This window comes from Leguminivora glycinivorella, chromosome 25 (assembly GCF_023078275.1).
Source record: "Leguminivora glycinivorella isolate SPB_JAAS2020 chromosome 25, LegGlyc_1.1, whole genome shotgun sequence".
In the NCBI taxonomy this organism is placed as follows: Eukaryota; Metazoa; Arthropoda; class Insecta; order Lepidoptera; family Tortricidae; genus Leguminivora; species Leguminivora glycinivorella.
The window spans coordinates 2,599,368-2,611,493 of record NC_062995.1 but is presented as its reverse complement, the minus strand read 5'-3'; the positions used below and the strand labels follow the sequence as shown (position 1 = coordinate 2,611,493).

At 37.7% G+C, this 12,126-nt stretch overlaps 1 protein-coding gene across 1 annotated transcript; it reads left to right on the top strand.

The window, feature by feature from the left end:
- Positions 1 to 2,148: 2,148 nt before the first annotated feature.
- On the top strand, positions 2,149 to 10,646 carry LOC125239500 (high mobility group nucleosome-binding domain-containing protein 5-like). The gene is made up of 6 exons (XM_048147113.1): positions 2,149 to 2,282; positions 4,243 to 4,356; positions 4,954 to 5,068; positions 7,019 to 7,091; positions 7,646 to 7,857; positions 10,041 to 10,646. The coding sequence occupies exons 4-6, from the start codon at positions 7,025 to 7,027 to the stop codon at positions 10,644 to 10,646; spliced, it is 885 nt and encodes a 294-aa protein (XP_048003070.1). The 5' UTR covers positions 2,149 to 2,282; positions 4,243 to 4,356; positions 4,954 to 5,068; positions 7,019 to 7,024.
- The last annotated feature ends 1,480 nt before the right edge of the window (positions 10,647 to 12,126 follow it).

Below are 12,126 nucleotides of genomic sequence, written 5' to 3'. Positions count from 1 at the left end.
CCTTCCCGTAACATAGCATAATTTGATTTATCAGCAAGTTATACAAAAAGTCTTTCCTGTTCCAGCGCCCCACGCTTTTACAATCAAATATTATAATTAAAAGCACATAGTTTTTAAACTTCAGCTCACAAATAGAGACAACTTGAACGATCCATAATTTATTTTTGGCTTTTACGTGCATTTATAAAAGCGTGTTTTATAGTGTTTTTTAAACTATTAATTTATTACAGTTAGTGCTCATCATGTAATCTGAATGCATTTTTGATAATAACGCCCTCTGTTGACGAAGTTTAGTAATGTACTTATTGTAAACAGCGCCCTCTAGTGGTGAATAGCTTTCTTGGTGATTACTACATGATAGGTGGTGAGATTGGTTTCTGCGCCCTCTAGTGACGAGTAGCAGATTAGACCAAACTCATTAATGGCGGGAAAGTTAGCGTCGATTATGGCGGCAGTTACGATTTCAAATAATAGCTTAAATGAAATTGAGGTTATTTTTGCAGTTCACTTCAGAAATTATTTTCCATGTACTATTATTGTTATTTCACTTTCAATTTCACTGGTTAAAATGTATTTTGGTGGATTGTTTTTACTTAAAACTGAGTTTTTAAAGATGCACTAATTGTTATTTATTTTGGCGGCAGTTACATTTTTAGGGTTCCGTAGCCAAAATGGCAAAAACGGAACCCTTATAGTTTCGTCATGTCCGTCTGTCCGTCTGTCCGTCTGTCCGTCTGTCCGTCTGTCACAGCCGATTTACTCGGAAACTATAAGTACTACAGTGATGAAATTTGATGGGAATATGTGTTGTATGAACCGCTACAAAATTATGACACTAAATAGTAAAAAAAAGAATTGGGGGTGGGGCCCCCATACATGTAACTGAGGGATGAAAATTTTTTTTTTCGATGTACATACCCGTGTGGGGTATCAATGGAAAGGTCTTTTAAAATGATATAAAGTTTTCTAAAAAACATTTTTCTTAAAGTGAACGGTTTTTGAGATATCAGCTCTCAAAGTCGTAAAAAGTATGTCCCCCCCCCTCTATTTTTATAACTACGGGGTATAAAATTCTAAAAAAAATAGAGGTGATGCATGCTAATTAACTCTTTCAACGATTTTTGGTTTGATCAAAGTATCTCTTATAGTTTTTGAGATAGGTTGATTTAACTGTAATTTTGGTTAAGTTATTGGTTTATTATATTTGCTGCTACGGAACCCTTTGTGCGCGAGCCCGACTCGCACTTGGCCGGTTTTACATTTATAGGTAGAAACACTTATTGTATTGAGTAAATATTGTTTATGTACGGATATTATCACTGATTTTACTCACAGAGAGGGACAAAGTTGAATAATATTCTGGTAAAACATCAATCGTCACTGATGTTATACAACATAGGTTAAGTTTCACTTATTTTATCCCTTAGTGTTGTTAAATCACTGTCTTTTTTTAAGATAACATTCACCGTTATTAATTATACTTAAGTCTATAATAATAAGAATTATTAAGTCACTTTCGTGTTGTTTTTACATTTTAAAGAAATAAATTACGCGGGATCAGTTGTTTACGTGACGGCAGCGCCATCTCAATTAGAGCTGATTGTGACTAATTTACATGAATTTCTGTAATAATTTTGAGTGCCCAGGTAGAAAACATTTAGTTTTATAAAATAAATATGTTATTATGAAGTATTATCTTGAAAAAATATATTTTTTTGTCAGTGCCGTCGAAAGTACCTCTTAACTTAGAATCACCCAAATATTGAATAAATCGATAGATTTGATTTAGTTTGATGTTTTATAGTCAATATCGTGTTGGTGCTGTGGTGAAAAATTTTGTGTTTCACTCTTTGGCAAAGTTTGTTTAACCTCCGTGCCTTGAAACCCTCGCAACGCTCAAGAGTCCATTTTTTGAACCGCTATCGCTACGCTCGCGGTTCAATATTGGAATCTTTCGCTTGCTCGGGTATCAATATTTTCACGTGCGTTTTAACAACAGCTTTGCCCCCTTGTGAAACAAATAACTATTGTACATTTTGTATACACAGTACATACTTGATATAGTTTGTACTGAATTCCCATATTTCTGGCTTCCAGATATCAGATTTTGAAGACACCAACTCAAAATGCGGCGTAAAGAAATTCAGCGCCATGGCTACATCCACTCCAAAGAAACGAGCGTCCCTCCCGCAACCGTGCAAGTGGGACAAGGATAGTGGGCAGAGTGGGCAGAAGACTGGGAGGAGTGTTAGCGTCTTTAGGCCACCCAGTGTTAGCTACAGGTGAGAAATCAGCAATCAGCATATATGGCAAAAGTGGGCAGAGTGGGCAGAAGACTGAGGGGAGTTTGATCGTGTTTAGACCACCTAGTGTTAGTTACAGGTGAGATGTAAGCATGTAGGACAAGAGTGGGAACAGTGGGCAGAGTGGGCAGAAGACTGGGAGGAGTGTTAGTTACAGGTGAGATGTAAGCATGTAGGACAAGAGTGGGGACAGTGGGCAGAGTGGGCAGAAGACTGGGAGGAGTGTTAGCGTGTTTAGACCACCTAGTGTTAGTTACAGGTGACATGTAAGCATGTAGGGCAAGAGTGAGAACAGTGGGCAGAGTGGGCAGACGACTGGGAGAAGTGTTAGCGTGTTTAGACCACCTAGTGCTAGTTACAAGTAAGAAATCAGCATGTAGGATAAGAGAGGGCAAAGTGGGCAGAGTGGGCAGAAGCGTGTTAAGGCCACCTACTTAATGTTAGTTACAGGTGATGAGAGAACAGCTCTCGCACCTTTTCTCTCTCACCTTTGGCTCGTTTCATAAAACAACACTGGTGTTTTAATGCCTCTCAATCCTCTCATTATACACCAGTCACATAAATGTGCATTTCTCCAGAAACTTCCTGCCTTGCACGGCTAAACTGTGGAATGAATTGTCACCTTTTTTTTAATGAAATAGGCATCAAACGTGCAGACGAGCCGCCTGGTGGAAAGCAGTCATCGCCGCCCATGGACATAAGCAACATCAGGGGAGTCACTTATGCGTTGCCGACCTTTAAGAACCCTAACTAAATACCTGCTTCTTGAAGAACCCCATGCCTGCCATACCTGCGGTATTTCCGGACCGATATGACCTTCAAATCTTCAAGAAAAGAGCGTACACCCATCTTAAAGGCCGGCAATGCACCTCCAACACCTCTGGTGTTTGGGGTGTCCATGGGCGGCAGTGATCGCTTACTACCAGGCGACCTGCCAGCTCGTTTGCCTCCTATCCCGTAAAAAAAATGACAGATAAATAGTATTTATATCATTACGATACCAAAGTGCGTAAAAAAGGAAGTTACCTAACAAGTGCGGTAATATGGTGCCATAATACTAATAATAATGCATTTTAATGTTTAATACAATTACATGTTATTATAATTATAACCTTTATTTATTTTCCTTCTTAAGTTAGGTTTTTTACAATATGAGTATAAAAGTAAAAAAAAAAACTGACAAAACAATATAAAACATATACTAAAACACATTATAAAAACCCTAACCTAGGGTGCCGCCAGCAGCGGGGCAGGGCCTAGGGCTTGCAATATCGGACGGTTTTCAATTCCGGAACTGGTTTTCGAGATTGAACTTCAATTCCGGAATTCCGGAACTAGTTCCGGAATTGAACAATTTTTTTTGGTTTGGTTTTCTGGTGGGCTGGTAAAATAGGCACTACCTGAATCCGAGGAGTGTCTAACTTAATGAATTTACATATCTTTTATAGACGCGGTGGTAGTTTTGTAAAATAACCAGGCTGATATTACACGTTTTCGTCCAAAAATATATCTTTTTTTCAATTCCGGAATTTTCGAGATTATGTGTTTCAATTCCGGAACTGTAATATCGGAAAAATTGTCCGAAATTCCGGAATTTCGAGATTCCGGAATTCCGGAATGCAAGCCCTAGCCAGGGCCCAAGCTGCCGGTGGTTAGGGCTGCAGAGAGAGGAACCGTCGGACTATCCGCGCCGTGTCAAGATTATTATTATTTATTATTGTTCGACTTAAATTTTTTTTAAATTAATTATTGAATTTATTTGAGAATACTTTCTATTTTTAAAATGTAATATTGTATTGTACCCTAATTATGATAATTTAACTTCAACTTTGACATGTAACATTTTTAATTTTATGAATAAATGAATATGAATATGAATTATGAAAATGTACCTACTTAAGTACTGTAAATGTGGTTTCTCATGTTTCTCTTTTCAAAGGCACGGGCAATCTACAGAGCCTGACTATTCCTCCGTGTCTCCCGAGTACTCCCAATCCTCAGTGGAGACCTCCCCAGCTCAGACCAAGATGGAATGCAGCCAGGACTTATCCAGGTAAACTCAATCATCACCATTATCATACGATCACGCTTGTATCAATAGACTAGTTTCCTATACATACTTAAAATAATAGTTATTTTCCCCTCACTAGCTCGGAAACAAATGTTTTGTCCATACCAGCGGGTAAAAACGCATTTTATCCACTAGTGGATAAAGTAATTAGACCTTGAATATAGTAATTTTTACTGCTTTAAAATTGATAAAAATGAGTGAATCTAGTGATGACGATGTTTTATCACCTGTTGAACTACTGAAAGCAGTGATAAACGCGTTTTTTGCGTTGTACCTACTTTCCTCGCTATAGTGAGGGGAAAAGTTTTGTGTTACACACGAGTGCAAATATATTTTACTTCTCGTGTTGAAAAAAAAACTAACAAAAAAAATTTCTCGTTTTTCATTTCCACACTCGGCGTTAAGATACAACTTTGCACTCTTGTATAACAAATAACTTTTTTTTTTTGATGAGAGTTTTGGGAATTTAGAGAAACCTCTATCTTATCCACATAATGGACGCCGGGATGTCCCGAGGGGACATCTCGGGGAGCGAGGGGACATCCCGGGGAGCAAATAACTATTAATTATTCATTTCAGTTGCTGCGTAAGCACCTGGTGAGAAGATTCAGACGATACGAGAGTGGAGGAGACGCGGCGAGCAGACGGGGAGTGGAATACCTTCTGGGTCAACTACAACAACTCCATCGCTAAGGTAGAGGGGACTAGAGAAGGGTTGACCTGTAAATAACCTGGCCCCGTAGCCGAATGGCATTTCTCCGACGCGAAATGAAAACGAATCGCCGCGAAAGGCAGTCTGGCTTTGTCGCGCCAATACGCAAGAGCGATAGAGATAGATATCTACTAGCGTTTCGTTTCGTGAGCGTTTATGCCCTTTCGGCTACGCACCTTGACCACAAAATTAAATTTTTGAAAAAAACCCTTGACATAGTGGACCGATTTTCACGAATCATGGCTAAGAACACCCCGGACTAATTTAACTTTCAAACAAAAAACACTAAAAATCTCCGGTCCATCCGTTCGGGAGCTACGATGCCCCATCTCCCATTAAAAAAAATCTATTTGTCTGTCTGTGTGTGTGTGTGTGTGTCTGACACGTCAAACTTATACCCCGTCGTTTTTGCGTCGGGGGTTAAAAACACTAATTTAAACTTTCACGATATAAATCACAGAATTACTTATACACATCACAGAATTACTTATACACATCACAGAATTACTCATACACATCACAGAATTACTTATACACATCACAGAATTACTTATACACGTCACAGAGTTACTTATACATATCACAGAATGACTTATACACAAAATCAAAAATTGTCACCACACCAACACGAGGAAAATATTAATATGCAAATACCTTCCAGCCAGATTTGGGCATCAAGTTAAAAAAATATGATATTGCTTTGCACTCTTGTAGATAAAATGCGTCATTTGTTTTTGAAGTACCAAGAGGGCCTATGGTAGTTGTGTGGTGAAATAGTTATTTGTTATACAAGGGTGCAAAATTGTATTTTAACGACGAGTGTGGAATTCCAAAACGAGCAAGTGAAGGGATTCTATAGATGAACCACGAGCGAGTGAGTGGTACGAAAATAGAATCCTGAACTTGGCGAGTTTTTCAACACACGAGAAGTAAAATTCATTTGCATCCGTGTGTAACACAAAACTTTTCCCCTCACTACTTATAGCGAGGAAAGTAAAACGCAAAAAAAACGCGTTTATCGCTAAGTACTTCCAGTAGTTCCACAGATTAACCCACTTTTATCAATTTTAAAGCATAATATTGCCTATATTCAAGGCCAAATTACTTTATCCACCAGTGGATAAAATGCGTTTTTACCCGCTGGTATTCAAGGACAAAACACGTGTTTCCGAGCTAGTGAGGGGAAAATAATTATACAACGTGTTACACCAGCCACTGAAAACCTCAGACACCCCAACTATTATCTCTAAAGATATTGTTATTTCTTTTATTTTCGAAATTCTAGTTGATTAGTAACTCTACGTTCGTTGATCACGTATGTGTGACGTGTAAGTGTGTCATCATGGTCCACCACACAGATTACTGGCAATTCGTAATCCTTATTGCAAAGGCATAAGCTTTAGGTATCTTATCAATTGTCAGTCATACAAACTGGGCACGAACAAAAGTCGATAAGGCGATAGTTTGTTACAAATTATAAGAAAAACAGCCCTTATTGCCTGAAATACGGTAGTGACATTAGCAACTGACATTCGCTTTGTAGTAATAGGAACTGCACTGTCGTATTTTTGCCATGCTAAATTGAACCTTGTCACTGAGCCAGAAGAGGGAACTTTTGACTATTCAATCTTTAATAAGAAGAACAGCCAGTATTAAAACAGTACCAAGTAGATACCTATGCAATCCTCTATCAGTGAATTCAATGATACGGTAGTAACTGTTGCGTTTGTAACTTTTAGACCGGACACGCAAAAAATAAAAACTAAATACAAAAAACAACCTGCATTAAAATATAGCCTAATCGATTCTACTCTTGATTCTGAACAAACTGTTTTCGGGTTTTCAGTGGATGGTGTAACACGTTGTATCTGATGTTTCAAATTACGATTGCAATACTGCGAATATTCCTAACAAGAATAATTTTGTTGCTAGGTCCCAATGAAGAGTTACTACGACCAGTGCCCCACGCCGTACAGAACAGAAAATATAGACTTGGCAGACTTAGGTATTTCAACTTCAATACCATTACACTTATAGATAGTAATACGAGATATCTTTCCTTCGTAGTTTCACGGAAATATTTTTATTTGTCATGTAGCGTGCTAGCATAAAGGAATAAGTAAGGAAAGAATTCTAACTAAGTACATCAATAAATGCGAGTTATTTGTAGTGACATCTAGCGTCAAATAGCGTATTTTATCAGTACTGCTACTTGTCAATAAATGTCGCGACAAACGAAAAGTCTGATGCTCAACAATTTTTAGCTAACATTACAATAGTAGGTATTAATCAGTATTCTGTTTTCAATTCCTTCTGTTTGTAATATAAGTTGTAAACTGTCTTAATATTACATTTTTGGCAGACGCGACACTGTTGACACCGAGTATCGAGTAGTGGTACTGATCATTCACGATATTTGACGCGTGATTGTCGCTAGATGTCACTTAACTATGCCTATACAAAAAACTCGCATTTACTACAGACATAACTCCATAGTTACAACTCTTCGTTTACTTATTCCTCTATGATCCTTTGTGAGCAAAAGTCTAAACATTCCAGAATTCTCAGAAACCTCACGCAAACGCTCCCCCGAAGACTTGAACAACATCAGCAGCATCATCAAAAACGAGGGTCTCCACCTCACGCCGCGAGAGACGCAGAACATCATCAAGTGTGCCCACATACTTGGCAACGTGCTGAGTAAAGCTATAGAGAGGAGGAGTAGGGAAAAAGAACCGGATAAAGTGCAGGAAGTTCATCCTGAGCCTAAGGTAAAATAATAGGCTAGTTTCCTACACTTAAAATAAAATATTATATGCAGTGCATGAAATAAAGCACCACATAATTAGTAGAAAAATATGGACAGAAGTTATGTTTAAACATAATTTCTATTTAATAAGTCAAAGAGAAAGATATAAAGTTAATGAATTGACTGTGACGTCACTCCTCAGTATTTCATAGTAATTCCATATTAGCAAATCGTTTTGATAGTTCTTAAAAAGAAGCTGATTTGACTAGTAGGAAACTAGCCTATAATAGGAGCCCGTTTCCCGAAAGGTACAAGCCGTGTATTACAAGTGTGTTTCCATGACAACCCATACGATTTGACAGTTCGCGCACTTGTAATACAAGGCTTGTACCTTTCGAGAAACGGGCCCCAGGACAATAGTTATTTGTCAAAGCGTGAAGGAACCATAGATAGATAGATAGATAGATAGATAGATATCTTTATTTCTTGAAGAAAAATACACAGTATTTCACACAATTATAAAACAAAGGCTTTCACTAAAAGATCGTCATTCCAAATTTTTACAAAATGATAACAAAGAATACAAGTAGTAAGTAATCAACTTAAAATTATACAAAAAAAATCAAATCAATAAATAAAACAATGTCATAGATGTCACATACAATAAAAACAAATGCTAGTGTATAATTAGCTAGGGCTAACCTAGGTCAAAATGTCAATACCTATTAAAAAAAATATTATTGAAAAAAAATATATACATTATATAGATTAAATATAAGAAGATCATACGATCCCATACATTAAAATGCGACCGCCTAAGAACGCGCGTACACTACTCCACACATAGATGGCGCCACAAAAAAATCTTGTAGCTTTCGATTATACTTGTAGATGGCGTTAAGTGACTTTTGACATAGATTTATAGCTCGAAAGTGACACTTAACGCCAATCTACAAATAATCGATGGCAACAAGGCATCTTTTTGTGGCGCCATCTATGTGTGGTGTAGTGTATGCGCGTTCTTAGGCGGTCGCATTTTAATGTATGAATGATCTTGGAGAAGGATTAATTGTGCTAGTTTATGTCTACTTTTTCTCTTTTGCTTTAAACACACGGTATAGCAATTTTTAGTATGCTACTGAGTACTTGTAATAGTTATTTGTTATAGAAGGGGTCAAAGTTGTTGTTTAACCGCACGTGCCAATATTGATACCCGAGCAAGCGAAATATTCCAATATATTGAACCGTGAGTGTAGCACATAACAATAAGGTTCAAATTTATGAAACAGTTTACAGTATGCAGGTAACTTTTTTTGAAGATGACAAAACGTGTTATCTCCGAAAGGGCTTTTTATGGATTTGAACCTTATTGTTATCATGATAGTTGCGTTTTAACTACACTGAGACTTTAGCACGTGCTGTGGAAACGGGAGCTAGCCGCTGTGAATAATAGAAACAAAGGCTTTTGTTTAACAAATTACGGCACAACCCAAAAATTCATCTCAGAAAATTCATGGTATACTTTGCCCCCTAGTAATAGTTATTTGTTATACAAGGGGGCAAAGTTGTATTTTAACGCCGAGTGTGGAATTGAAAAACGAGCAAGTGAAAGGATTCTATACCACCAACCACGAGCCACGAGCGAAGCGAATGGTTCGAGAATAGAATCCAGAACTTGCGAGTTTTTTAACACACGAGAAGTAAAATATATTTGCACCCGAGTGTAACACAAAACTTTTCCCCTCACTGTAGCGAGGAAACTACAACGCAAAAAATGCGTTTATCACTGCTTCCAGTAGTACAGTCACGGACTTTAATTGTTGATCCACTTCTAGCTCATTTTATACTGGAAAGTCATAGCTTAACTATGCTTAACTATGATATATCCAGTATAAAATGAGCTAGAAGTGGATCAACAATTAAAGTCCGTGACCGTACCACAGGTGGTAAATCATCTTTATTAATAGATTCACCTACTTACATCAATTTTAAAGCAGTTAATTTGACTTTATTCAAGGTCAAATTACTTTACCCACTAGTGGATAAAATGCGTTTTTACCCGCTGGTATTAAAGGACAAAACACGTGTTTCCGAGCTAGTGAGGGGAAAACAAATAACTACTCTTTCGTCTTTCTACTGATATGTTGTAAGTGCTAGAGTATATCTATAATAAGATAATATGTAATAGTTATCTTTCTATTTCAGGTCGACGCCGAAAAAGATCAGAAGAAAAAATCAATGACACTAGACCTGAAAGAGACAAATATACCCGCCGAAGTTAAGGAGGAAAAGAGAAGCGAAACCGTAACCACACAAACAGATATCTCCCTACCGAACACAAAGAGCGCGCCGAGAATATTTGAGAACATTCTCAGGCAGTTGTCGAGAAGTTCCATAGACGAGGGGTCTTTGAGAAAGGCGAAGGAGAGCTTGGAAGTTGGGAAGAAAGAAGTTGGTAAAAAGGAAGAAATTGTTAAAAAGGAAGAAAATGGTAAAAAAGAAGAAAATGGTAAAAAAGAAGAAAATGGTAAAAAAGAAGAAAATGGTAAAAAGGAAGAAAATGGTAAAAAGGAAGAAAATGGTAAAAAGGAAGAAATTGTTAAAAAGGAAGAAAATGGTAAAAAAGAAGAAAATGGTAAAAAAGAAGAAAATGGTAAAAAAGAAGAAAATGGTAAAAAAGAAGAAAATGGTAAAAAGGAAGAAAATGGTAAAAAAGAAGAAAATGGTAAAAAGGAAGAAAATGGCAAAAAGGAAGAAAATGGTAAAAATGAAGAAATAGAACGAAAGGAAGAGAAAACTGAGGTGATATAAAATGTCTACTCTTTCTTACAGACACTTTAGCAATCTTAAAGGCCGGCAACGCACCTCCAACACCTCTGGTGTTTCGGGTGTCCATGGGCGGCGGTGATCGCTTACCATCAGGCGACCTGTCTGCTCGTTTGCCTCCTATCCCATAAAAAAAAAAACACTTGCGTTCTCGCGCGCGAGTCCATACATCAAGCGCGACTTTAAGACGCTACAGGAGCGAAAATACTAAAATGGAAAGGAGCCCCCCCCCTTTCAATTTGGGAATTTTAGTTAAATATACTAGTGTTATTAACTAGATTTATCGAAAAAAATTGTCCATTCAGAACAACTCAGTTAAAAGATATTGCGAAAAATCTTTAAAATCGAGGTTCCGCTTTCGACTGTTTCCTCGTTTAAAACTTAATTAATCGTAACGAAATTTGAGAATCTGAAGAACAATAAAATTATCTATTTCGGACCGTTTAGTTTTTTTGGCTAAATGTTACCACACCTTTTTTGCGCCATTATCAATAAGGCCGTTTTTGGGAATTTTTGATGGGCTCTAGCGTGTTTAAAAATAAGAATATCAAAAAAATCAAAACGGTCCTACACAGACATAAATAATAATAATCTTTGTTGAAAAAAGTTTTAGTAGTATCACAGCCTACAATATCTCTGCTTTGCCTAAAGGTTGACTGGCAGAGAAGTCTAGCATTAAGTCCGCCTTTTGTACTATAAGTTTTCTTTCTTTGTGTACAGTAAAGATTAAATAAATAAAAAAACAGTGCTCTATTTTCAAAAACCAGAGAGGAAATAATCGAGAGCGTTTGTATGGAGAATTGACCCCTCCTGTATCGTCGTAAGTATGGAGTTGCGGCAGGGGCGGCTCACTCCGCGATTCTATCGCCGCGCTACAAGTACATGTCAGCGGCCGCGAGTTCGCGGCCCATTCATTGGTGACGATCTTCGCGTTGCGCAATAAAATTCAATGTTGGCTGCTCGCGTGCGGTCCGTTTGTTAATGTAGGTTAGAATTTAGAATGGCGGCATTTTGTGAACATCAAAGGAGTGAGCCTTCTGTACTTGTACTTGTACTATTATATATTCTGTGGTTGCGGGCGAGAGTGCAAGTTGTGCTAGACTGACAGGAAATTATATATCGTGACATCTGTCGCCATGTGGTCATCATACTCAATGCATTTGATGATTACTTTTCATCATCGCACCGCTCGCCATCGACAGGGCGCTCATCCACACACCTTGCAACCTAAATGGTCGCGCACCGTGCGGTTTCAGAGGAATTTCCTCCCACGAACGCTCCGGCTGTGGAATGAGCTCCATGCCGAGGTGAACATTTCTTTTTTTTTTTGCCAATAAAAAAAGTTTTGATTGTTTTAGGGAATTTTAGGTCAATCACGAGTACTTTCAATCTCACTGGGAAACAAAAAGTGTCCCAGAATTTCCATACATTTTTGTTACTTTCCTCTTTTGTTACCCCATACAAC

Bases quoted from the DNA above. Each gene is read 5' to 3' on its own strand.
- LOC125239500 (XM_048147113.1), top strand. From the start codon at position 7,025: ATGAAGAGTTACTACGACCAGTGCCCCACGCCGTACAGAACAGAAAAT. The intron at 7,092-7,645 runs GTATTTCAACTT...TAAACATTCCAG, and splicing joins TATAGACTTGGCAGACTTAG to AATTCTCAGAAACCTCACGC. The intron at 7,858-10,040 runs GTAAAATAATAG...TTTCTATTTCAG, and splicing joins AAGTTCATCCTGAGCCTAAG to GTCGACGCCGAAAAAGATCA.